Genomic DNA, 22,399 nt, shown 5'->3' on the forward strand with positions numbered 1-22,399 from the left:
TGCTGGCGGACCACAAGGGGGGGGCTGTGCATGACCCCCCCCATGCCCCATTTTGGCCAGTAAAGTGCTGCAAGAGGCTGTAGAGATAGAAAACAGGGCGCAGGGGCCCCCGTCCACACACCCCATTTTGGCCGGCAGAGTTTGATACCCCCGTTCTAAAGAGAGGGAGCCACCATGGAGAAGGCCCTTGCAGAACCTCTGGATCGAAAACCAGCTTGGTTGGAAACACACCCAGCAAAATCTATGGGGGATTCCCAATCCTCCAGGTCACGGTTGTCCCAAAAGTGCTTCAAGAACTGAAGAAGCTTCTTGGATGAGAAGTGAAACCTTTTCAAGGAAAAAAACACAACCGCCTCCAAGGAAGCCCAGTCGCCGTTTGAAAAAGCGCCTTTGGGACACACAGGCGAAGTCCTCCCAAGATTTAAATCTAGGATGGCTTGGGCTCAGGCCTAGTTAGCTCCGGTGGGAGACTTGGCTCTTTTAAATGCTGGCCAGGCAGAAATTCAACAGGTGCCTTCGTTGCAAAGGCTTCGCTTGGTGATCGCCGTTCCTTCAGGAGCAGATCATTGTCTGCTGACTTTTAATTGCCTGGGAAAAAAAAGAGGTGATGTTAACCCCAGGGGAATGCTCGCTATTCCTGAAATTGGGAAATGGGGCCGGTGACTCATCCCTTAAACGCCGAGTGTGGCATGACTTCATCGGCCTTGTGCCTGCCGAGCGGGCCCCGGCAATCCTTACATAATCTGTAATCGCAGCAGGAGAGCAGGCCAAGACGAAGCGCAGGCCAATTAAAAGGAGCTTCGCTCGGTTTGAATGACTTTGCCGGGCAAGAAATGCTGACTCAACGCTCAGCCATCTAAAATCGGTCGGCGGGAACCGGTTGCTCGCTTTCCTGGTTTCCTTTAAACGGGACTCCTTCCGCAGGTGGGGGGGGGGAAACGACTTCAACTCCCAGAAGTCTCAGCGGTAGAGACTGCTGGGAGGCGAAGGTGTATGGAATTCTCCCAGAATTCTCTCCAAGGGCCAAACTGGGGGATTCTGGGAACGGGAGGCTCCTTCCTGAAACCCTTTGGTACCGTATTTCCCTGAAAATAAGACCCTGTCTTATATATATATATTTTTGAATTCTGCAATATGCGCTTGGCCTTATTTTCGAGGTCTTCTTAGTCTGGGGTGCGTGGAACAAGACGGGGCTCCTCTTGCCATCTTACCTGATTTCCAGCTCTGTGTCCTGGCCTAACCCTAACTAGAGGAAACAGCGGGGACCGGCTGCGCATGCGTTTAAATATTTTCAGAGGGTATGTAATCTGGCAGAAGGCAAACACCAAGCCAGCCTTGGCTAATCTGGAAACGCTGAGCAGAGTTGGGCGATGGATAGGAGACCACCAGGAAATGCACTAACCGCAGGCTAGATCAGGAAGCCGCAATAAAATCAAATCCAGAAACAGACCGTGGCGAACTACAGCTGGTCCTCAACTTACACAGGAGCTCACTTTCAGTGACCGTTCGAAGTTACGACGGCACAGAAAAAGATGACTTGTGTGACCGTTTTTCACACTTACGACCGTTGCAGCATCCCCGTGGTCACGTGATCAAAATTCAGACGCTTGGCAACTGGTTCATACTTATGACTGTTGCAGGGTCCCGGGGTCATGTGATCCTCGTGACAAGCCGAGTCACGATTCACTGAACGACCGCGGGGCTAACTTAACCAAGGCAGTGATTCACTTAACAACGGTGGCAAGAAAAATCGCAAAACGGGGCAAAACTCACTGAACTTAACCTCAGGAATTTTGCGGCTCAGTTGTGTCCATAAGCCGAGGACGACCTATACTTCCACATCCATGGAGTCCTCAGGAAACCATGCGGGAGTTAAAAGATGCTAATTTTTTTGGTGTCCTAACATCAAAATCCAAAACACGGCGGCTGCGTTTCGCTCCTCCAAAATCAGGCCAGGTTTGGATGGAGGAACTAAAGACAACCCGGAGATGCGATTTATGGTGACGGACATTAAATTAATTAAATATAATTAATAGGATTTGTTCCACTTGCTAGGGTAGGTCTTCATTTCCTCTGGCTTCGAGGTATTTTTTTTTAGCAACGTTTTACCAGGTTCTTATTTTTTTTTAAGTTTATTTAAGTAACCCAATCAAACGTTAATAATTGACTTTTTGCAGAGCAGGATAAGTCCTAACAAGCAAACTCTTTTCTGCAATGTTTCCCCCCCCCCATTTCCCTTCCTTCTTTTCCGCGTGTGAAAGAACAATTTTAGAAAGGGGAAGGAGGAAAAAAAATAAATTTCCAGGACTGAGCAGAAATCACAGCAAAAGCCACGATTGGATTGGATTCCAAAACCGATTCCTGGGAAGTTCCCCAGCCGGAAAACACGCATCACCAATCGTGGATCTTATCTAAAACCGCTTCAAACAAGACGAGGCCGGCTGGATGGGCTTTTATTTCTCCGATCTTTGGGAGTTCAGATTTACTTGGGATGTTTCCTGCTGTCCAGAAAGCTGCTCTAGCCGGTCCTGTTTGTCAACACCAGAAGCCACGCCCCCCCTCCTGGGTATCCAGCCAATCCGAAGCCCAGCAGCCACACCTGGCCCAGACAGGTAAGAGCCATCCAGTCACCTGGAAAGAGCAGAGGCTATAAAAGATTTTTCAGACCAGGTGATGTGAGCAGTTGCTGTTTTGGGGAGGAAATTGTCGGCTGCTGAGGGATTTATCTCCGGCATGTTTCTCATGTCTTAGATGGAGCTGTTTTTCCCCTTGTTTTGAAGGAAGGGAAAAAAAGGAAAAATAAAAGAAAGAGCCAGAAGCTTTTAAACATGCATTGCTGCTTCTAGGATCACCCAACTCAAGACAGGTGAGTTTTCCTTTTAAAGTGGCTTTGAGCAGGTAGCAAAAGACATTCCGCAAATTTCTGGGGAAATTACCAGGGTCTGAGAATGAGAATAAATATAAATATAAATATATTTATTCTATTTTTTATATATTATATTATATATTATTTATGCTTCAGATAGGTGCTTTTCGGTCATATTCCTTAAAATCTGTGATTAATACGTTTGTGTAATAGTAGCCTAAAATCAGTCATCAAGTTTTATTCTCGGGAAAGTCACTGCTCGGGCTTAGATCCCAACGAGTGGATTTTTGTGCTTTAAGGCCTGTGACTTTTTCAGGAGGAATTCACTCCCTGATCGATAACTTGGTTTTAAGACATCTGGGATTTGCGTAAAAGCAAAGAGTTTAATTTTTAAAAAAATTGGTCTGCAAAACTCCAGGTGACCATTAGGGGCAGCAGAGAGATATGGATCTTGAATGCTTTTCAGCCATCTAGTGGCTACCTGGAGTTTTGCAGCACAGAATCTACATGGGTAATCCTCTACCTACAGCCATTCGTTTAACGACCAAAGTTACGTCACGGCTGGGGGGAAAAAATGGAATTTAAGACCAGTCCTTGCATTTATGGCCATTCCTGTGGTTACATGACCAAAATCCAATTGCTTGGCAAAATACATATGTATGAATGATGGTTGCAGCGTCCGGGGGTGGGGTGGCGTGTCACGTGATCACCATTTCTGACCTCCCCATTGGCAAGCCAAAGCCAACGGGGAAAGCCAAATTAGTTTTGCGAGCCCGCAAAATTGAACGACCGCATCGCTTATAGCAACAGGAGCGCTCTGGTTCCGGACGGCCATCGTAACTTCGAGGACTGCCCGCAGTCCGCATGAAACATGAAGAAGCATGTGATGCTGATTTTAACGACGGCGATAAAACCGTCAGCCACCCCTGGTTGTGCCAGCAGCAGCATTTTTGGGAGCACGGCTGTGGAATGACAATCTGATAGGGATAGCTCGGAGGGGATAAAATCCACCTTTGCCGCGTGTTTCAGGCACGTTTGCTGGAAGGCAAAAGGCGGGCGGCACCGCTTCTAAGAGAGAAATCCCTGGGCGTTAAAATAGTTTGAAGGCTCCACCTCTGGGACAGCGCTTCTGACAAACATCCGGGCTCGTGGGTGCCTTAGTAATCATCCCAGGTATGGCAATTGAGTGACTTCAAAGAGGATGTGGATAGGGAAGACACGGGACTCGTGCAGAGACGCACACCAGTGTCTGCCAGTGAGAGGTGTATCCCCTCTGGAGCTTTATGAACAGATGAAAAGGTTCTGCTTTTATTTTATTGGAAAAAAAAAAGAAAAGAATAATTTTTGGTCGCCACGCTTGTAAAACGAGATGTTGGGATTTTGGAAAGAGTGCAGAGAAGAGCAACAAAGAGGATTGAGGGACCGGAGGCTAAAACATATAGGAAGAATGGTTGCTGGAATTGGGGATGTCGAATTTAATGAAAAGAAGGACCAGGGGAGACATGATAGCAGTGTTCCAATATTTGAGGGGCTGCCCCAAAGAAGAGGGAGTCAAACTATTCTCCAAAACACCTGAGGATAGAACAAGAAGCAATGGGTGGAAACTAATCAAGGAGAGAAGCAACTTAGAACTAAGGAGAAATTTCCTGACAGTGAGAACAATTAATCAGTGGAACATCCTGCCTGCAGAAGTTGTGAATGCTCCAACACTGGAAATTTTTAAGAAGAGGTTGGGTAACCATTTGTCTGAAGTGGTGTATGGTTTCCTGCCTGGGCAGGGGGTTGGACTAGAAGACCTCCAAGGACCCTTTCCCAGTCTGTTATTCTGATTCTAATCCATTTGCTTTGGGGCATGGATTTTATACATGACGATGGATGGATAAAGTTTTGCACAATTGCAGGACCTCATGGTTGGTGGGGGGGGGGTGGAGGAAGGTACCCCTGAAGGAGATCTCTTCTTGGAAAAAACGAAACAAGGCGGTAGAGGGAATCGGAATGGAGTATCCGGAAAAAGAGCGCCCTGCCTCCAATGCAATTTTCAGCCCAAATCAAGACCGCTTGAATTCGAACTCCACTTGGGCACCGAGGAGCGATCCTTCGGGGATGGAAAGGGCTAAAACTTTTAGGAAACTTTTAAGAAAGTCCAGGATGCTTGTCCCTTATAAATACCTCTCCTTCATGATTTTAATGTTATATAATTAAGTGAATTGTAGTAAGGTATTTGTAGTATTTGGATAAGTTGTATAGGTAAAATTGTATGAACATTAATTTTTGTTATTGGAATAATGGAATTTAGGGGAAACGCTTGAAACTATATTAGGTTGCGAAAAGGGAACGATAGGAAAATATTCAAATAGGATGATTTAGAATTAGGGTTAAATATTAGGAAAATGATTGATTTGAAACTAAAGGGTTTTAACTTGGAGGAAGCAATGAGAGGAAGAAAAAAAGAAAAAAATTGATTAACAATTAGAGATTAGGGTGAATAGTAAGATTAGTTATATAATAGAAATAAGGAAAAGAAAAAAAAATTAGAGAAAAGGAATATTATGGCAAAAAGTGAACTATATAAATTGTCTTGGGAGATAACTAAAAGCTGTACAAATTTGTGACTCCGCCAATGCTCAGTTCAGAAAAAACGATCACTTTTTGAAGAAAAACACTCCAAAGTACATATAGCAATGCTAAAAAGCATTTTCCTAGCAAAATCCAGCACGGGATTCCATCCTCTGAAGAAACCTCACCCCGACTTCTTTGGGGAAATGACTGGGGTGACTCAGTTTCTTTAGGGTGATTTTAAATTCTCCGGAGCAGCTAGGCTCAGAAACCAGTTTTACTGGTTTTGGGGGCAGCAGACACACCAATTAGCAATGAGTTACCCACCGCCTCCATTATACCACCATCAATTTGGGCTTTAAGTCCACACTATCTTGCAAATTTGGCCTCTCCTTTCTCTGCCAAATTTGCCATCGGCCCTTCTCGGTTTCTTAGAAGTCGCTTTGTCTATAAAGGAGCCATTTAAAAAAAAAATATATTAAAAGAGTTGTGTTCCATTCCTGCTAATTTCGTAAAAAATAACCGACAAGAGCTTTCAAACTTTCTTCAACCAAAAGTTTGTCGTGGTGGACTTCCCAGCTCATCCCCTGGCCCTCAAGTTCCCGGGGGCTGGAGGAATCAATTGGAGGAAAGGCAAAATAAAAATACGTATTTTTGTTTCATACCAGCATTTACCTTCTGTCCCCAGTCTACATGCAGCACGCACGTCCCTTAGACGGGTGCCAAGCTCTGAGAAATTAAACAAACCGTAAATTAAAAACCAAGCAGTTAGCACACTCGGCTTGGGATTTGATACGAGCGGTATTTCCTATTAGAGTGAGATAAAAGCAGACCTGAGGTTAGATGAGAACCAGGAAATTCCCCATCGGTGTTTTTTTTTTTTGCTAGATCATGCTTGCAATGTGGAAAGAAAGAAAGAAAAAAAAAAACTCCAGCAAAGCCAAGTTAAAATAGGAGAACTGGGCTGTTTGCTAGGGGAAAAAAAAAATCTGCAAACATTGGAGTTGTTTTTTTCCCACGGGGGGGGCCCCCCACGTGTCTGCTTGCAAGCTGATGGCGGAAATAACATTTATTTATATATTTGGAAGGCGAGTCTGTTGTAAAACAGGAGAAGGATGCTCCACCCAGGCCTGAAGGGATGTATATCTCATCGCCGGAGAATCAGAAAACTGGTCCTCGTTTTGGGAAAATCTTAAGTCTCTATCTTCTTTGACAATCTGACAAGTCCCGGCATCCCAGAAGAAAGGAAAAAAAAATGTGTTTTTTTCTGGACGTCCAAGAAGACACGAGACAAGAGGCTCCCCTTAAAACTTGTGGTCAGGAGTGGTAGTCCCAAAACTGGGAAGAGGTGTGTGTGTGGTGTATGTGTGTAGCAAAGCTTTGCTGCTCGTTTTTTTTCCTTCAGCCCCTAAAAACACAACAAAGGGCAGATTTACGTGGGAGTTTAGCCACGCTGGCATCCGCTATCTCCGTATCATCCTGAACGGACTCGTATTCTGGTTTGTCTTAGGCTTTGTGTGCGGCCGGCCAACGCTGCCCCACCACCACCTCAGCAAACAGGGTCTCTACCTGGGACCCCCCGAGATCCCTTCTGGATTTCATGGAAACAGCAACGCTCCTGCCTTCTCAATTTAGGAGAAGCACCGGTTGGGGTAGGTGTGATTTTATTTTATTTTATTTTAATGCAGCTCTTTCCTGATGTTTTTGAGGAGGGGGGAATTCTCAAGTGTTGGGAGTTCCCTGTTTCCAACAATTGCTATTCTGGGCAGGTGAACAACATGTGGATTTTTCATTCCTATGGAAAGTTAAGGAAGTTTTGGAGAAGAAAAAACGGGGCAGGGTCTTAGAAAGATTTAGGAAATAAACCTCTAGGGCAGTGTTTCTCATCCTTGGAAATTTTCAAAAATGGTTGGACTTCAACTTCTAGAATTCCCCAGCCAGCATGTGCGGACTTCAATTCCCAGAATTCTCGGGCTGGCTGGGGAATTCTGGGAGTTGAAGTCCACCCAACTTGAAGTCGCTTTGATTGAGAAATACTGATGCAGGATGACTCCATGTTGTCTTAATGCTAATCCCGGTTTTTTATTTCCCCAGGTTCCGTTATGTCCTGCTTAACCCAGGTCTGGCACACCGAAGTGCCAGACTCTCCCCCCTCGACTCCCCAAAGTCCCACCCCAGCGGACCCCCACGAGAGACCCATCCCGCTCAATCCGATCGTGATCACATCTCCCTCTGCGGAAAACAGGCCCGCCGTCTGTTCACCCGTGGTGTCTCCCTTGAGTTCCCCCGTCGACGGGAAGACCAGGCTGGGCTCCCCGACGGAGCGCCCCACCTCGCCGATCGAATGCTCCATCTGCTTCAACACCTACGACAACCTCTTCAAGACCCCCAAGGTCCTCCACTGCCATCACACTTTCTGCTTGGAGTGTTTGGCCCGGCTGACAGCCGCCCTACCGCCCAACCGGGTGGAAGATCAGCTCCCGTGTCCCTTCTGCAGGCAGCTCACCGAAATCCCACTCGAGGGCGCTCCAGGTCTCCAGACGAGCAAAGAGGTGATGGCCACCTTACCGTCGGAACTCCAGAAGGAGAAAACCCTCTGGATGGAAGGGACCAAGCTTTGCTGCAGACAGTGCTCCGATCCCGACAATCCCCACACCTGCGTCACCATCGACATCGCCCCCAGCAAGCCCGAAGTCCCCGAGACCCCCACCGAGGGTTTCATCGGACGTCTCTCGCGCTGTTCGATATGCGACGACTGGAAACGCGTCGTCCTGCTTTCCGTGCTCATCATTATCCTCTTTTGCATCATCCTGTGGCCGGTTCAGTGTATCGTCAAGACGGGGAACTTGAAATGCCTCAATAAATTCTCGTACCCGCGGCCGAATTACGTGCCTTACCATCTCACCACCCCGGCCCCCGTGCTGGACCTCACCAGGATCGTACCGTGATTACCGGGGGTGTGTGTGTGCTGCTCTGATGTGGGGTGACCGCCGGTCATCGGGGAAGAAAGTCCACAAGTTCCCCTCTGGAAGAAACCGTGGGGGAGGATGAGGTGGGCTTGTTCTGTCCGTTCTAGAGGATCGCGTTGGGTTGGATGGGCCATCACGTTGACCTGGTGCGACGCAACTGACGTGAACGCTTGGACGTCCTCCCTCTTGGTCATGTCGACCTGAAACACCCACGTGCCCACTTCCACACCTCCTCGGTGGCCCTATGGTTGGCCCACCTGCTTTGTGAGGCTCAACTGCCAAAGTCCAAGCAGAAGACAACCTGTTTTGCTCGTATGGGAGTACACACTCCGCCACGGGGAGAATTGTGACAGCGCCAAGCGAACCAATAGGATTTCCCCTTCCCAGGAGACGCAAATCCGAGCCAACGGACCAAACTCTGCATACTCTTCTCCTTTTGCGGACCTTCAACATTTTCCCTCTACTTCCGGTTTCGTTTGGGCGAAAGGAGGGGACAACTTCATTTTCTATTGTTATTAAACATTTCAGTTTTATACCGCTGAATTGCGCGTGGGACAGTTGTTGTTGTTATTGCGATGATGTTTTTTCCCCCCGCCAAGTTCTTGGGGTAGATCAGAAGAGGGGAAAGTAGATGTCGCTGAACGAGAGGGAGGAACGGTATTGGGGCAACTGGAGATTATATATAAACTGCAGTGGGGATCCTGGTGGAGGAGCGAGAGAGGTTCCTGCAGGTTAAGTCCTCGACTTACAACCCCAATGGAGCGCAGCATGTCCGTCGCTAAGCGAGGCAGCTGTGAGTTTTGGCTCCATTTGACGTCCTTTCTTGACGCGGCGGTTAAATGAATTCCTTGCAAGCGGTTCAGTCGGTCACACGGTTGTTAAGTGAATTGTAAGTCGAGGACTAGCTGTATCGTATTAATCGGTGGTTTGAACTCTGCCTGTCTTTCATTAAAAAAACCGGGCTGTGTTCAGGCGTAAGAGAATCTGCGATATTCTAATATTATTATTGATCGGGGCAGAGATTCCTGAACTACGGGATCCCGCCAGACTCGGCTCATGCTGAAGGATGCTGGGAATTGTATTTCGGTCTCTACGTTTTATTAGGCCCTGGGTTGATTTACCTGGGCAATGCACAAAAGTAGTGTGGAGGGGGGGTCACCGTTCTTCTTTGGGATCAAACGCTCCTTTTGGGACTAAATTTCTCAGCCTTAACGACTTCAGAACGAGTCGACTTCAACTCCCAGAATTCCCCAGCTGGCATATATGGACTTCAACCAATGGTGGGATTCAAATAATTTAACTACTGGCTGGGCGGGCGTGGCCATGGTGGGTGTGGCCATGGGGTGTGAAAGGCAGTACTTGGCCTCCTGCACCCCCCTGGGAGCAAAAACGGGCCAGGGGGTGAGTCGTACCCCCCTGCGCCCCATTTTGGGCCTAGTAGCCCTCCCTGCACTTACTTGAGAGCCAAAATGGGGCCTGTGGGGACTCCTGGAAGGGGTGGGGTGGGGCAGGGCGGGGTGGGGCCAGACAGCAATTTAACAACCGGTTCGCTTGAACCGGCCCAAATCAGCTGAAGGCCACCACTGACTTCGACTCCCAGAATTCCCTAGCTGCCATGTTCGGGCTTCAACTCCCAGAATTCCCTAGCCACCATGTGCGGACTTCAACTCCCAGAATTCTCCAGCCGCCATGTTTGGACTTCAACTCCCAGAATTCCCTAGCCGCCATGTGCGGACTTCAAGGGCCGTGATAGCTCAGGCTGTAACAAGCCTGTTATTAGAACACAGCAGCCTGCAATTACTGCAGGTTCAAGCCCGGCCCGAGGTTGACTCAGCCTTCCATCCTTTATAAGGTAGGTAAAATGAGGACCCAGATTGTTGGGGGGGCAATAAGTTGACTTTGTAAATATACAAATAGAATGAGACTATTGCCTTACACACTGTAAGCCGCCCTGAGTCTTCGGAGAAGGGCGGGATATAAATGTAAATAAATAAAAAAAACACAACTCCCAGAATTTCCCAGCCGCCATGTACGGACTTCCAGAATTCTCAGGCCAGCATGCTCAACAGTGCAACCCCTCTGCTTGAAACAAAGACACTTGTTAATTCACTATATATATATTTTTTTCTCTTTTATATATATATATATATATATATATATATATATATATATATATATATATATATATATATATATATATATATATATATATATATATATATACACACACACACACATACATAACCTCCAATTTGTAGCCTCTGTTACAGAAAATCAGAGGCACTTGTGGATAAATACAGCGTAGCAAGAAAAGGAATTATTTCTTACCCCTTGCATAAATTAAACCAGTGTTTTTCCGGCTAGACAACTTTTTAAGTTGGGTGGACTTTGATTCCCAGAATTCCCTAGTCAGAAACGTCTAGGATTCCCCAATCAGCAGGTCAGTGGAAGAATTCTGGGAGTGGAAAATCCACCCTTCTCTTAGAGTGGCCCAGGTTGAAATCCACTGAATTAGACCAACGAGTGGTCTTGCGAGACAGAGGCTTAAGGTTGCATTTGGCATGGAAAATCCAGTGGGAATGAAAACATGGAAACTGCATCATATCTGTTGTGGCCCGCCATTGGCCCGCAGAGCTGGCAGGAGATTCAGACAGTGAGGAGGTTGGGGAGGAACATGGGCCAGTCCTGGAGTCTGGGGAAGGCTCGGACGAGGGCTCTGAGTCGGAGGCAGAGAGAGGGCCAGGGCCATCTGATAGTTCTTTGCTGCCTCCAGAATCTGACATCAGTGAGGCAGAAAAACAGCGGGGGCCTGTTCCCAATGTACGAATGCGGAGAGCTGCCAGGAGACAGGAACAATTAAGAAAACAGGGTCGACTTGGGAGTAAGGCTTGGAGATGATTAGCCCCTCCCATAAGACATAAAAGAGGAGCGTTTGGGACGTGAGCTTTTGCAGGAAACAATTAGTTCATCTGGTCGGTAAAAGCTTTGGAAAAGTTCTCTTTGACTCTGTGCTAAGTGTGGCCTTGCCCTGCGTGTGGCAATTAGTTCTCTGGCAGCATTCCAAGGGAGATAAGGTGGGTGTTTGTAAACACTCCCCTGAAAGACTGTCTGAGAAGCCTTTCGGACTAGGGATGACAACAATTCACGGCCGTATGAATAAAAGAGGCTTGCCGGGATTAAGACTGTGCTGTATACTTTCTAAGGAAGCCTAGGTCAGAACAATATCTGGAGGAGGTAACGATAAACCTTGAGATGGAAATAAAACTGGTGTCCCTTCAGATCGCACCAATATCTTGGACGTTGGACGAGTCGGTTCCCATCCATAAAAGCCAAGACGGAAAATTATGCAGTTTTTCATCCCTCCCAACCCCACTGTGGTGCAGAGATCTTTTAAGTCTAAAAGAAAAATAATCCTGAATTGGGATTTTGATGAGTGTCGGCTGAGAGAAACTGAGTTTTCCAACAGGGCCAGGTTTCTGGAAAGGAGAGTCTTAAGAGTGCTTGGGGATGTAATCCACTGGTCTGTCATATCGGGAGGCCAAATAACCACACCTGGACACACATGCCTACCTATTTTATAAGCCACCTGTTCTCTATCCTGTTCTATAGCTACTATCTTCCTGAGTTAGTGAATCCTGACACCTTGGCGGTTTTGATACTCAGGTTTTCGTAGACGGAGGTCGTTTCCTCGTCGGCTACCCTGCGGAAGAAAAGATGGAGAATCAGCAACTGACCCAGGCCCAAGCAGGTAGTAGGAAACTCAGTCCGTGAAAAAAACAAAGAAACTTTATTCGAACAGCTGAGAATGACTTCATTCCCAGCGTAGTTCAACTTAAATTAAAGCGAATTCCTCCCAACACAAATTCCTCAGTCCTATCGCAAACCTTGGTCCAATTAGGCAAACTGCCAAAGGCCTTTCTTGGCAAACGTTCAGAAGTCACCGATACAAAACAAATGCAAGAAGACGAAGCTATCAACGTTGTTTTCCGGCAAAGCCCAAACACCGTTGCTGGTCTGTTTTAAGCCTTATGGGAGGGGCCAATCATCTCTTGGCCTTACTCCTGAGTCGTCCTCTCTGCTTGAGCTGCTCTTGCCTTCTGGCAGCTCTTCTCATGTGTGCATTAGGAACAGGCTCCTCCTGTTCCTCTGCCTCACTACTATCAGTCTCTGGAGGCTCTGGAGTCCGCACATCACTCCCCGATGGCTCTGGCCCCTCCTCAGCCTCATCGCTGTCCGACTCCATTGCCAGCTCCGCAGGCTGCTGGCAGACCACTCCACCAAAAACCGAGCAACGGTGGGGAGGTTTACACTGAGCCACCAGCTTAGTCAACCGAACACACTGAGAGACACAAGCAGCTTATATCACCATTCATCCTCTTTTAACGACCCCATAATCCCTTGCATTGGGCAACTGAATGGAGCTGAGTGTTTACTGACCAGATGCCTTTCCTGTCCCCAGTGCGGAGTTTTGTCCAGCAGATTGTTCAGAGTGCCCAGAGAGAGAAATATCTGCCTCTATCTAGGATTGAACTCACAGCCTCCTGATTGTGAGGCGAGAGCTCCCCCACTAGGCCGCCCCACCACTCACTTCAGATATCGCCACTTAATGGAATTTATTATTATTTAGCATGTGATGAATAACCATCATACCCCACGCAGGTTCAGGTCTCCACTTAAATGAAGTACAGGCAGTTATTTTTTTATTTTTTTTACATTTATACCCCGCCCTTCTCCGAAGACTCAGGGCGGCTTACAGTGTATAAGGCAATAGTCTCATTCTATTTGTATATGATATACAAAGTCAACTTATTGCCCCCCCAACAATCTGGGTCCTCATTTTACCTACCTTATAAAGGGTGGAAGGCTGAGTCAACCTTGGGCCGGGCTTGAACCTGCAGTAATTGCAGGCTTTGTGTTCTTAATAACAGGCCTTACCAGCCTGAGCTATCCGGCCCCTATTCTTGGCTTACAGCTTTCATTTAGTGACCATTTGAAGTGAACAACTGTGCTGAAAAAAGTGACTTATGACCATTTTTCACACTTTACGACCGTTGCAACATCCCCACAATCCAGATGCTTGGCCACTGATTCACATTTACGACGGTTGCAGGGGCACACGATCCCCTTTTGCCACCTTCGGGCAAGCCAGGCCAATGGGGAAGATGGATTCACTTAATGACCATGCAGCTCACTGAACAAAATGTGTAAAATGGGGCAAGGCTCACTTAACAAATGTTCTCTCTTAGCAACAGAAATATTGGCCTCCATTGTGGTCAGAAGTCAAGGACTACCTATTATTTCCTTCACCCATTTTTTTCCCCAATTACAGGCAGTCCTCGATTTACGACCATTCTTTAGTGACTGTCCGAAGTTACGACGGTGCTGAAAAAAGTGACTTAAAACTGGTCCTTGCAGTTACGACCGTCACAGTATCCCCACACTCATGTGGTCACATGATCAAAATTTGGATTCTTGGCAACCAGATTGGATTTACCGTGGTTGTCCAGTCTTGGGGGTCGTGACCTTCCCAAATAGCTTTTGACACGCAAAAATCAGTGGTGGAAAACAGGATCCATTTCGTGTCCGTCTGCTTCACTTAGTGACCGGAGCAATTCGCTTAACAACCATGACAAGGAAAGGTTGCAAAATCAGGCCTAAGAACCTTCTCGCTTAGCAAAGGAAGGTCCGGTCCCAATGGTGGTCATAAGACGAGAACTACTTGCTATTGGGGGAGGGGGAGGAGGAGACAAAATGGATCTTACCCGATCTGGAGCCGAGGCGAAGGAGGGCGAGTTTTGGCTCTGGGTTTTTCCATCGGCAAGTATCGGATATTTAAATAACCCGTGTCCTTCCGTAGGCATCTCTGAAATAAAGTTTCAGTATTTTTATGATAATTCATGATAGCAGTCTTCCAATATTTGAGGGGCTGCCCCAAAGAAGAGGGTCTCAACATTCTCCAAAGCACCAGAAGGAAAGACAAGAGGCAACGGATGGAAACTAATCAAGGATAGACCCAACCTAGAACTAAGGAGAAATTTCCTGACAGTGTTGTGCCTCGCCCGCCCTCCTCTCCGCAGCCGGGCCCCTCCCATCTCCTGCTATCTCAGCCAGAGACTGATAGTGAAGAAGAATGGCTTGGCATGCCTCCAGCCCCCAAGCCCTGGCACCATGCCCGGATAGACTGAGCAAACAAACCTCCCTCCTATAGCATGTGAGCATGAAGACAGCCACGAGCTAGAATTGCCGGCAGCTGGGCAGGCAGACGAAGGATGGAGAGATCCCCGCTTCCGGAGAATGGAGAGGTGACGTCAGCAAAAGGAAGGGAGGGGCAGGCCTGGATAAGTGCTGAGTCATGGCGCCACACCCCATGGCCTATATAAAGGATCTGCTTTTTGGCATTCCTTGAGTCAGGCAAAGTCTCATCTGGTTTGCTGAAGTCACACCTTGGATTCCTGCCTGCCCTGAGAACTCTGACAGGACTTTGGCAAAGCTGCAGAGGCTTCGTGGCCACGCTTGATACAGACTTCCCAGCTTCCCTGCTGACGTGACTGTCTGAAGTGCTATTGCTAGCCATTCCTATACCATTTCAGACAAAAGGACATCCAATCTCTTCTCAAAAGCCTCCAGTGATGGAGCGCCCACCATTTCTGGTGGCAAGCTGTTCCGCTGGTTAATTGTCCTCGCTGATAGGAAGTTTCTCCTTAATCCCAGAGGTTGCTTCTCCCTTTTGGTTAGTTTCCAGGTCCTCACCTGTTCCTCTTCTAGCTCCTTCTGCTGCGTTGCGATGAACTGCTGCACAGCCATGTAGACGAATTTGTACTGGGCTTCTGTTTGCACCATGCCCGACCTCTGCCTCCGGACCATCTGGATCGTCTTCGGGATGTCGATGTCGCAATCCAAACCTATTGTGAATAAGAGAAGAGAGGAAAAGATGTTTAAAAATGTTCCAGGTCTAAAACAGTCTAAAATGTAATACACTCATATTACAACCCTGTTTCTCCCAAAAATAAGACCCGATCGGAAAATAAGTCCTAGCGTGATTTTTCAGGATGCTTGTAATATAAGCCCTACCCCCAAAATAAGCCCCAGTTAAGATTGTCAGCCAGGTGGATGAATTTAGTACTGTATTTCCCTGAAAATAAGACCCAACCGGAAAATAAGGCACAGCATGATTTTTTTTCAGGATGCTCGTAATATAAGCCCTACCCCCAAAATAAGCCCCAGTTAAGATTGTCAGCAGGCGTTTAGTACTGTATTTCCCCCCCCTCCAAAAATAAACCCTAACTGGAAAATAAGCTCTAATCATGCGTCTTTTGGAGCAAAAATTAATAGAAGACCCGGTATTTTGGGGGAAACACCGTATGACTATAGTTGTTGACTTGCAACCACGATAAGGACTGGAAACTTTGAGTGGTGCGATCCTTACGCGGGGCATCACTTTCTGCCACCTTCCCCATTGAGTTTGCTTGTTGGAAGCTGGCTGGAAAATTCGCCCAATGGCCGATGATGTGACTGTGAAGGTTGTAAGTGCACAACGTTTGCCAAGTGTCCGAAGCACGATCCCATGATCGGAGGATGCCTTGACTGTTGTAAATTCAGCTAGTCCTCGACTTACAAGCAGTTCGTTTAGTTGCCCGTTCAAAGTTATGACCGTTGGGGCATCCCCGTTGTCATGATCCTCCTCCTCCTCTTTTAACAACCCCATAATCCTTTGCGGGGTGAAGTCTGGGCAACTGAATGGAGCTGAATGTTTACTGGCCGGATGCCCTTCGTGACGCCAGTGCGGAGTTTTATTCAGCAGATCTATTCCCATAGAGAAATATCATTCAGATGCTTGACAACGGATTCATATTTATGACGTCCCGGGGTCACACAATCTCTTTTCGCGCCCTTCTGACAAGCAAAGTCAAGGCGGGAAACCAGATTCGCTTAGCAACCGGGTTACTTAACCAATGCCTCGTTTAGCGACAGGAATTTGTGGCTCAATTGGGATCGTAAGCTGAGTTCTCGCAGTGATTACTCCCTGTACAAAATTAGAGAAAAGGCACGGTTGTGTTTACCTTGTCGGTGAATGGTATCCACCAGCATGTCTATTACAATGATGGTGCCCGTTCGGCCTATCCCGGCACTGGAAAAGGAGAGAAAGGGAAGAGGTCAAAGGATATCCACACAACAGGGGCCTCTGGTGGCTCAGACTGGTAAGACAGTCTGTTATTAACAGCAGCTGCCTGCAATTACTGCAGGTTCGAGTCCCACCAGGCCCAAGGTTGACTCAGCCTTCCATCCTTTATAAGGTAGGTAAAATGAGGACCCAGATTGTTGGGGGCAATAAGTTGACTTTGTATATAAATATACAAATAGAATGAAGACTATTGCTTAACATAGTGTAAGCCGCCCTGAGTCTTCGGAGAAGGGCGGGATATAAATGCAAATAAAAATTAAAATTAAATTAAATTAAACTCTCTCTGCTGAACTCAAATCACCATCTACGCTATAGCCACTTGTCTTGTTCTCCTGCTTGAGCAGGGGGCTGGACTAGAAGACCTCCAAGGTCCCTTCCAGGTTCTATTCGTATTCTATTCTATTCTATTCTATTCTATTCTATTCTATTCTATTCTATTCTATTCTATTCTATTCTTATTTTCTTCTCATCTTCTCTTCTCTTCTCTTCTCTTCTCTTCTCTTCTCTTCTCTTCTCTTCTCTTCTCTTCTCTTCTCTTCTCTTCTATTCTCCAAAAGTTTGGAGAATAGTATAAGTCAAAGGTAGTCCTTGACTTATGACCACAATAGGGAGGGAAAAAAATGTGTTTTTAAGTGGCGCAGACGTTAAGTGAGGCATCATGGGCCCCACATCAAATGGTTTCTAAATACGTGGTTTAAACCAGGGGGAGAAATGCTACCGGTTCGCTCCGGTTCAGGCGAACCGGGAGTGGCGGCGGCAGCAGCATGTGGTTCGGCGAACCAGTAGCAGGCTTTGCACATGCGCAGGGGGTCTAAAATTGGATAGGAAGATGGCGCGCGCGGGGGGCACATATACTTCTGAACCGGTAGGGAAGATAAATAGATTTCACCCCTGATTTAAACGGAGGACTATCTGTGCTGGAGGAGGGATCCAAAGGAAAATGTCACTCTTAATTCTTTGCTCCTAGTTTTTTTGGGGGGGAGGGGTGAGAAAGAACCAGGAGGAGCCCCAAGGAGGAGCGCGGGCACCTGGGCTTAGGTGGAAGACCCCCAAATCCAAGCTTCCTCATATCCCTCACCTGCAATGCACCACAATTGGTCCCGACTCTGGAATACTTCTGTGAGCCTTGTTGATTTGGTCCAAAAAGCTGAGGACGCCGCCCGGTTCGTTAGGGACGCCATGATCAGGCCAGCTGAAATATTGGAAGTGCTTAATGTTTCTGGGCCGCTCCTCCTGGACGGAAGGAGAGAAAGATCAGATTAAATCACATAGAAATGGGTTGGCAAAATCGGAAACGAGGTTGTGATAAGCCAGCTGGGAAAAAGGAGGGGAAGGAGGAGGAGGAGGAGGAGGAGGAGGAGGAGGAGGAGGAGGAGAAGAGGAAGAGGAGGAAGAAGAAGAGGAAGAAGAAGAGGAAGAAGAAGAAGAAGAAGAAGAAGAAGAAGAAGAAGAAGAAGAAGAAGAAGAAGAAGAAGAAGAAGAAGAAGAAGAAGAAGAAGAAGAAGAAGAAGAAGAAGAAAAGAGACTTCCCCAATTTGGGAGAAGTGGGTGAGGGAAATTGTGACGTGAGATGATCGGCAAAGCAAAACACTGAAGATTAACATAAACAGAAATAGGTAAATATTTGCAAGCTGCCCACGCGGTGGAAATAACATAACCCCGGCTCTGCGGTTGTGGGGCTCCTTTCGCGGAACTTCTGAGTCACTTAGTGTTTGCAACAAGAAAAATACGACGGCGGAGAGAAAGACCCCGAAAGGGTGTGAGTCATTAAACCACTGAAAGAAATTTTGGCTGGCGTAACCACATGTCAAGAAGGATGAAACGGCGAGAGGATGTCAAAATAAGACAAGCTGGGCAGAGATTCGACTGGGAAGCACGACAAAATGACACAAGAAAAGCATGAAAAGGAGAAAAGAAATTGCGTATCAGGGGAGCCCACGTCAGAAATTTCTAGCACATTTTACCTCAGAGAAAACTTCCTGTTATTCTGCAGCCTTTTATGAGGGCCCACAAATTTAAGGCAAGATTGTCAAAAACACCCAATTAAAAACCCCGCTTGCTGCCAAACTTTTTCGGCACTGAGTGATGAAATGGGACGGTGCGCGGCATGCAAATGTGACAACAATCGGAAGAATATGCGTGCCGGAAAAATGATTTTCCAGTTTCCGGCACACGCGTGTGCATCAGCCACCTGGTCTTCCAGGTTCCGGTGCTCCTGCCTGTGTGAAGACCAGCTGGCCGGCATGCTGGAACCTGGAATTGCAACAGGCGATGGCTGGCACGCTCGGAGAAATGGCTCGGTGGGCCACTTCCGCCACACGTGCCGTAGGTTCCCCCATCACAGATTGAGAAGATCAACAGATTTCTACAGAAAGGGCCGGGATAGCTCAGGCAATAGAGAAGCCTGTTATTAGAACACAAAGCCTGCAATTACTGCAGGTTCGAGCCCGGCCCAAGGTTGACTCAGCCTTCCACCCTTTATAAGGTAGGTAAAATGAGGACCCAGATTGTTGGGGGGGCAATAAGTTGACTTTGTATAAAATATACAAATAGAATGAGACTATTGCCTTATACATTGTAAGCCGCCCTGAGTCTTCGGAGAAGGGCGGGGTATAAATGTAAACAAACAAACAAAACAAAAAAAAAGACTCTTTGTGGGCACGAGGACTAGAAACACAGCTGCTTTTCAAAAGAGAAACACCACCCCCCACCATCTAACCCTGTCTATCCGTGCAATCTGTAAATCCCGGATGTAGTAGCCCTGACATTCGCGCTCCCCGATATTCTGCACGCCGATGGGACCGAACTCCTTCGTACAGTTTTGATCCGGCCAGTAGCGAAAACACTTGTTCTGCAAGATAGATTAAAAAAAAAAAAAAAGGAGAGAGACAAACACAGTTCACGCAACGAGGGAAGCCGAAAAGCAGTTTCGCTGTTGTTGTCATTGTTTTTTTTTTAAAGTGTGGAGTGAAGATGGCTTGTAAGAGAGGGTCCAGTGTGTCCTGTGAACACAGCAACGCAAATGACGTTGATGTGATGGGGAGAGGCCCTAGGCAGAGGTGGGCTCCTGGGGGTTCGGCAGGGTTCGGGCAATCCTCTAGTCTAGCCAAGGATCGCTGGGGTTCGGCAAACCCCCAAATGCCACCCCTGGCTGGCCACACCCACCCTGCCTCACTGCTCCCAGGAGTCTCCACACGGCCCGTTCATCATTCCAGGTAAGTGCAGGTGCCGCGCAGAGGGTCTGGGAGGGCAAAAAATGGGCCTACTGAAGGTTGGCAAGCAATGGGTTTGTTTCCGGCCTCCGAAGGGCCTCTGGAGCCTGGGGGGGAAGCTATTTTCACCCTCCTGGAGGCTTGAGGAAAGTCTCCAGAACCTGGGAAGGGCGAAAAACACCCATCCCCCCCACCGTGGTTCAGGCAGGTGACTAGACCACGCCCACCATGGCCACGCCCACCCAGCAACAGGGCAGCGAACCCGTTGCTAAAGGATCTGAAGCCCACCCCTGGCCCTAGGGGGGGTGTCTCACCCTGCCTCGCTCCACCTCCTTGGTGGTCATGACGATGATGTGGGTGTTTTCCTGGTAGATCATGGTCCAGAAGTCGTTGACGGTGCTTTGGAGACAGCCCTGGGTGGCGATGTAGACTTTGCAGTGTTCGGCGCTGCACCCGTCTTCCAGAGTGTTCTAGAAGAAGGGAGAGAAGAGAGAATTGCTGGATGGGAGGACAGCATCTACGCCAGGGACCTCAAAATTAGGAAAGGCAGGGGCTAAAGGAATCATAGAGTAATGGAATAATAAAGCTGGAAGGGACCTTGGAGGTCTTCTAGTCCAACCCCCTGCTTAGGCAGGAAACCCTACACCACTTCAGACAAATGGTTATCCAGCATCTTCTTAAAAACTTCCAGTGTTGGAGCATCCACAACTTCTGGAGGCAAGTTGTTCCACGGATTAATTGTTCTCACTGTCAGAAAATTCCTCCTTAGTTCTAAGTTGCTTCTCTCCTTGATTAGTTTCCACCCATTGCTTCTTGTCCTGCCCTCAGGTGCTCTGGAAAATAGCTTGGCTGGCTGAGGGACTCTGGGAGTTGAAGTCCACAAGTCTTAAAGGAACCAAGGTTGGCGACCCCTGGACTAGATGACCTACAAGGTCCCTTCCAACTCAGTTAATCTAATCTAATCCGAACCAGTTTCCTGCCACTCACTTTAATATAATTGGCATTGATGTAATCGGAACTCGGGACTCTGGGATCGGCGTTCCGGAGAGCCACTCGGGTTGTGTCAACTGCAAAGGGAGGGAAAACAGCATAAACGCCAGGGGGAAAATAATAGCATCCGTCTTGAAATATTTTAATTTACTGCCCTGATTTATATCCTGAATGTGTTCAATTTTTTAAAAAACTGATTTTACTCCTGGGTGGGATGGAGGAGGGAGGAGAGTCCTCCAGCTCACTGCTTCTCGGCACAACAACCCTGCAAGGGAGGCACAGAGGGCTCAAATTGGGTGAAAGAAGGCTGCCACGCCAACCTGCTAACCTCCGTGATTCAAACTGGGCTCTGAGTGCGAAACACGTGAATTTCTGGGATTGCTTAAAAGAGGGAAGTGTGCAAGAAGAGGGGAAAAAAAACCACCAGAAATAATTCTATTTTCTATCATCATAATCTCCATTGTGTTAGTGTGTGTACAGTGTGACTATGTGCGACAACCCACGAGCAAATACAGTAAATAGAGGTTTGTATTTAAATAGTGGAATATATACATACACGTACTTTAGTCAGACAAACAACAATCAGCAATCACAGCACGGAAGCACACACGGAGAGAGAGAGAGACATCCCCCAATAGGGCCTCTTCTTATTACAGGCTCTTAAAGTGATATCGGCCCAAAAACCTTGCTGACTCATTTCCAGCATCACATCATCGTAGCAGCTGGTCAGCTCTTAAATCCTGACCCTGACAAAGGCAAAAATGTTTCCTGCTTTTAGGATAGTTCGACCCTCAGAAATTCTTACACGGAAGGATATTTTTGTAGCGATTTTTCGCCTTGTTCTCCACTCGCTGTCCTTCCTTCCTGGGATAGAGAAATTTGCACTCCTGTTGCTGTAACATCTGCGGGAACCAAAAAGTTGGAAAAGAATCAGGATTTCCATCTTTCGTTCAGGCTTTCAAACAACTCCACGATCCCCAGCAACGGCCGAGGATGACGGGGAAAAAAAATCCCCCTCCAACTTTTCACATCTTTTCCAGGTGCAAATTCCCAGAATTCCCCCATGTACCGCTCACGCAAGGAATGCTGGAAAATCTCCTCCCCAGGCTAGAAGGAACGAAAGGAGATTTGATTGGCTCTTTCCCCCCACCCCTCAATACCTCAAATTCCTCCCAGAATCCTTGCTTCGCCTTCTCACTCTGGTCGGCCATTTTGTTCAGCTCCTTCACTCGGTTTTCAATGTTGGCGGCGATGATCCGGGTGGCGTTGAAAGGCTATCAGAGACAGAAACTTTTCTAGATGTTGAAGGAGAGAGAGACCTTCCCCCCTTCCCATCTATTTCTCCCTGGTTAAACGCTCGGCACAGGTGACCGACTTACCTGCTTCAGATGTACCACCACCCCGGACTTCTCCACCATGGGATTCTTCTTGTAGTGATCCACCAAGTCAGCCAGGGTGTCGAATCGCTCTCCTCCGCCCACGTCATACTTCCCGTCCAGCTGCCAAAAAAGAACCAGGAATAGCAATAGCACTTATATACCGCTTTACAGTGCTTTTACAGCCCTCTCTAAGGGATTTACAGAGTCAGCCCTATTGCCCCCAACAATCTGGGTCCTCATTTGAC

General features: G+C 47.5%; 2 protein-coding genes across 6 annotated transcripts in view; one reads left to right on the forward strand and one right to left on the reverse strand.

Moving 5' to 3' along the window:
- Positions 1–2,260: 2,260 nt before the first annotated feature.
- On the forward strand, positions 2,261–10,465 carry RNF223 (ring finger protein 223). Of its 3 annotated transcripts, none has more exons than XM_058161015.1 (3): positions 2,262–2,866; positions 6,933–7,074; positions 7,517–10,462. In XM_058161015.1, exons 2-3 carry the CDS (start codon positions 7,023–7,025, stop codon positions 8,368–8,370), a joined length of 906 nt encoding a protein of 301 aa, XP_058016998.1. In that variant the 5' UTR covers positions 2,262–2,866; positions 6,933–7,022; the 3' UTR covers positions 8,371–10,462. The 3 variants fall into 3 exon arrangements, with proteins under 3 accessions (XP_058017000.1, XP_058016998.1, XP_058016999.1); XM_058161016.1 differs by lacking the exon at positions 2,262–2,866 and adding an exon at positions 6,444–6,770 and having other exon boundaries at positions 7,517–10,463; XM_058161017.1 differs by lacking the exon at positions 6,933–7,074 and having other exon boundaries at positions 2,261–2,866; positions 7,517–10,465.
- Positions 10,466–10,605: 140 nt separating this feature from the next.
- LOC131186981 (tyrosine-protein phosphatase non-receptor type 11-like) overlaps positions 10,606–22,399 on the reverse strand; it is a 37,514-nt gene continuing 25,720 nt past the window's right edge. For 2 of the 3 annotated variants that reach the window (XM_058161014.1, XM_058161012.1), the window contains 11 exons: positions 22,155–22,274; positions 21,936–22,049; positions 21,581–21,677; positions 20,773–20,852; positions 20,100–20,255; positions 19,293–19,424; positions 17,652–17,806; positions 16,452–16,519; positions 15,142–15,293; positions 14,154–14,254; positions 11,951–12,091 (listed from right to left, as the gene is read on the reverse strand). In XM_058161014.1, coding sequence (XP_058016997.1) covers positions 12,004–12,091; positions 14,154–14,254; positions 15,142–15,293; positions 16,452–16,519; positions 17,652–17,806; positions 19,293–19,424; positions 20,100–20,255; positions 20,773–20,852; positions 21,581–21,677; positions 21,936–22,049; positions 22,155–22,274 — 1,263 coding nt within the window. In that variant the 3' untranslated portion in view covers positions 11,951–12,003. Of the gene's footprint in view, positions 11,228–11,950; positions 12,092–14,153; positions 14,255–15,141; positions 15,294–16,451; positions 16,520–17,651; positions 17,807–19,292; positions 19,425–20,099; positions 20,256–20,772; positions 20,853–21,580; positions 21,678–21,935; positions 22,050–22,154; positions 22,275–22,399 lie in introns of those variants that run through there. The other variant, XM_058161013.1, reaches the window with a different exon arrangement.

Source organism: Ahaetulla prasina, chromosome 18, assembly GCF_028640845.1.
Source record: "Ahaetulla prasina isolate Xishuangbanna chromosome 18, ASM2864084v1, whole genome shotgun sequence".
Taxonomy (NCBI): Eukaryota; Metazoa; Chordata; class Lepidosauria; order Squamata; family Colubridae; genus Ahaetulla; species Ahaetulla prasina.

Coding starts and splice junctions, on each gene's coding strand:
- RNF223 (XM_058161015.1), top strand. CDS start 7,023: ATGGAAACAGCAACGCTCCTGCCTTCTCAATTTAGGAGAAGCACCGGT. Junction 7,075..7,516: donor TAGGAGAAGCACCGGTTGGG/GTAGGTGTGATT, acceptor TTATTTCCCCAG/GTTCCGTTATGTCCTGCTTA.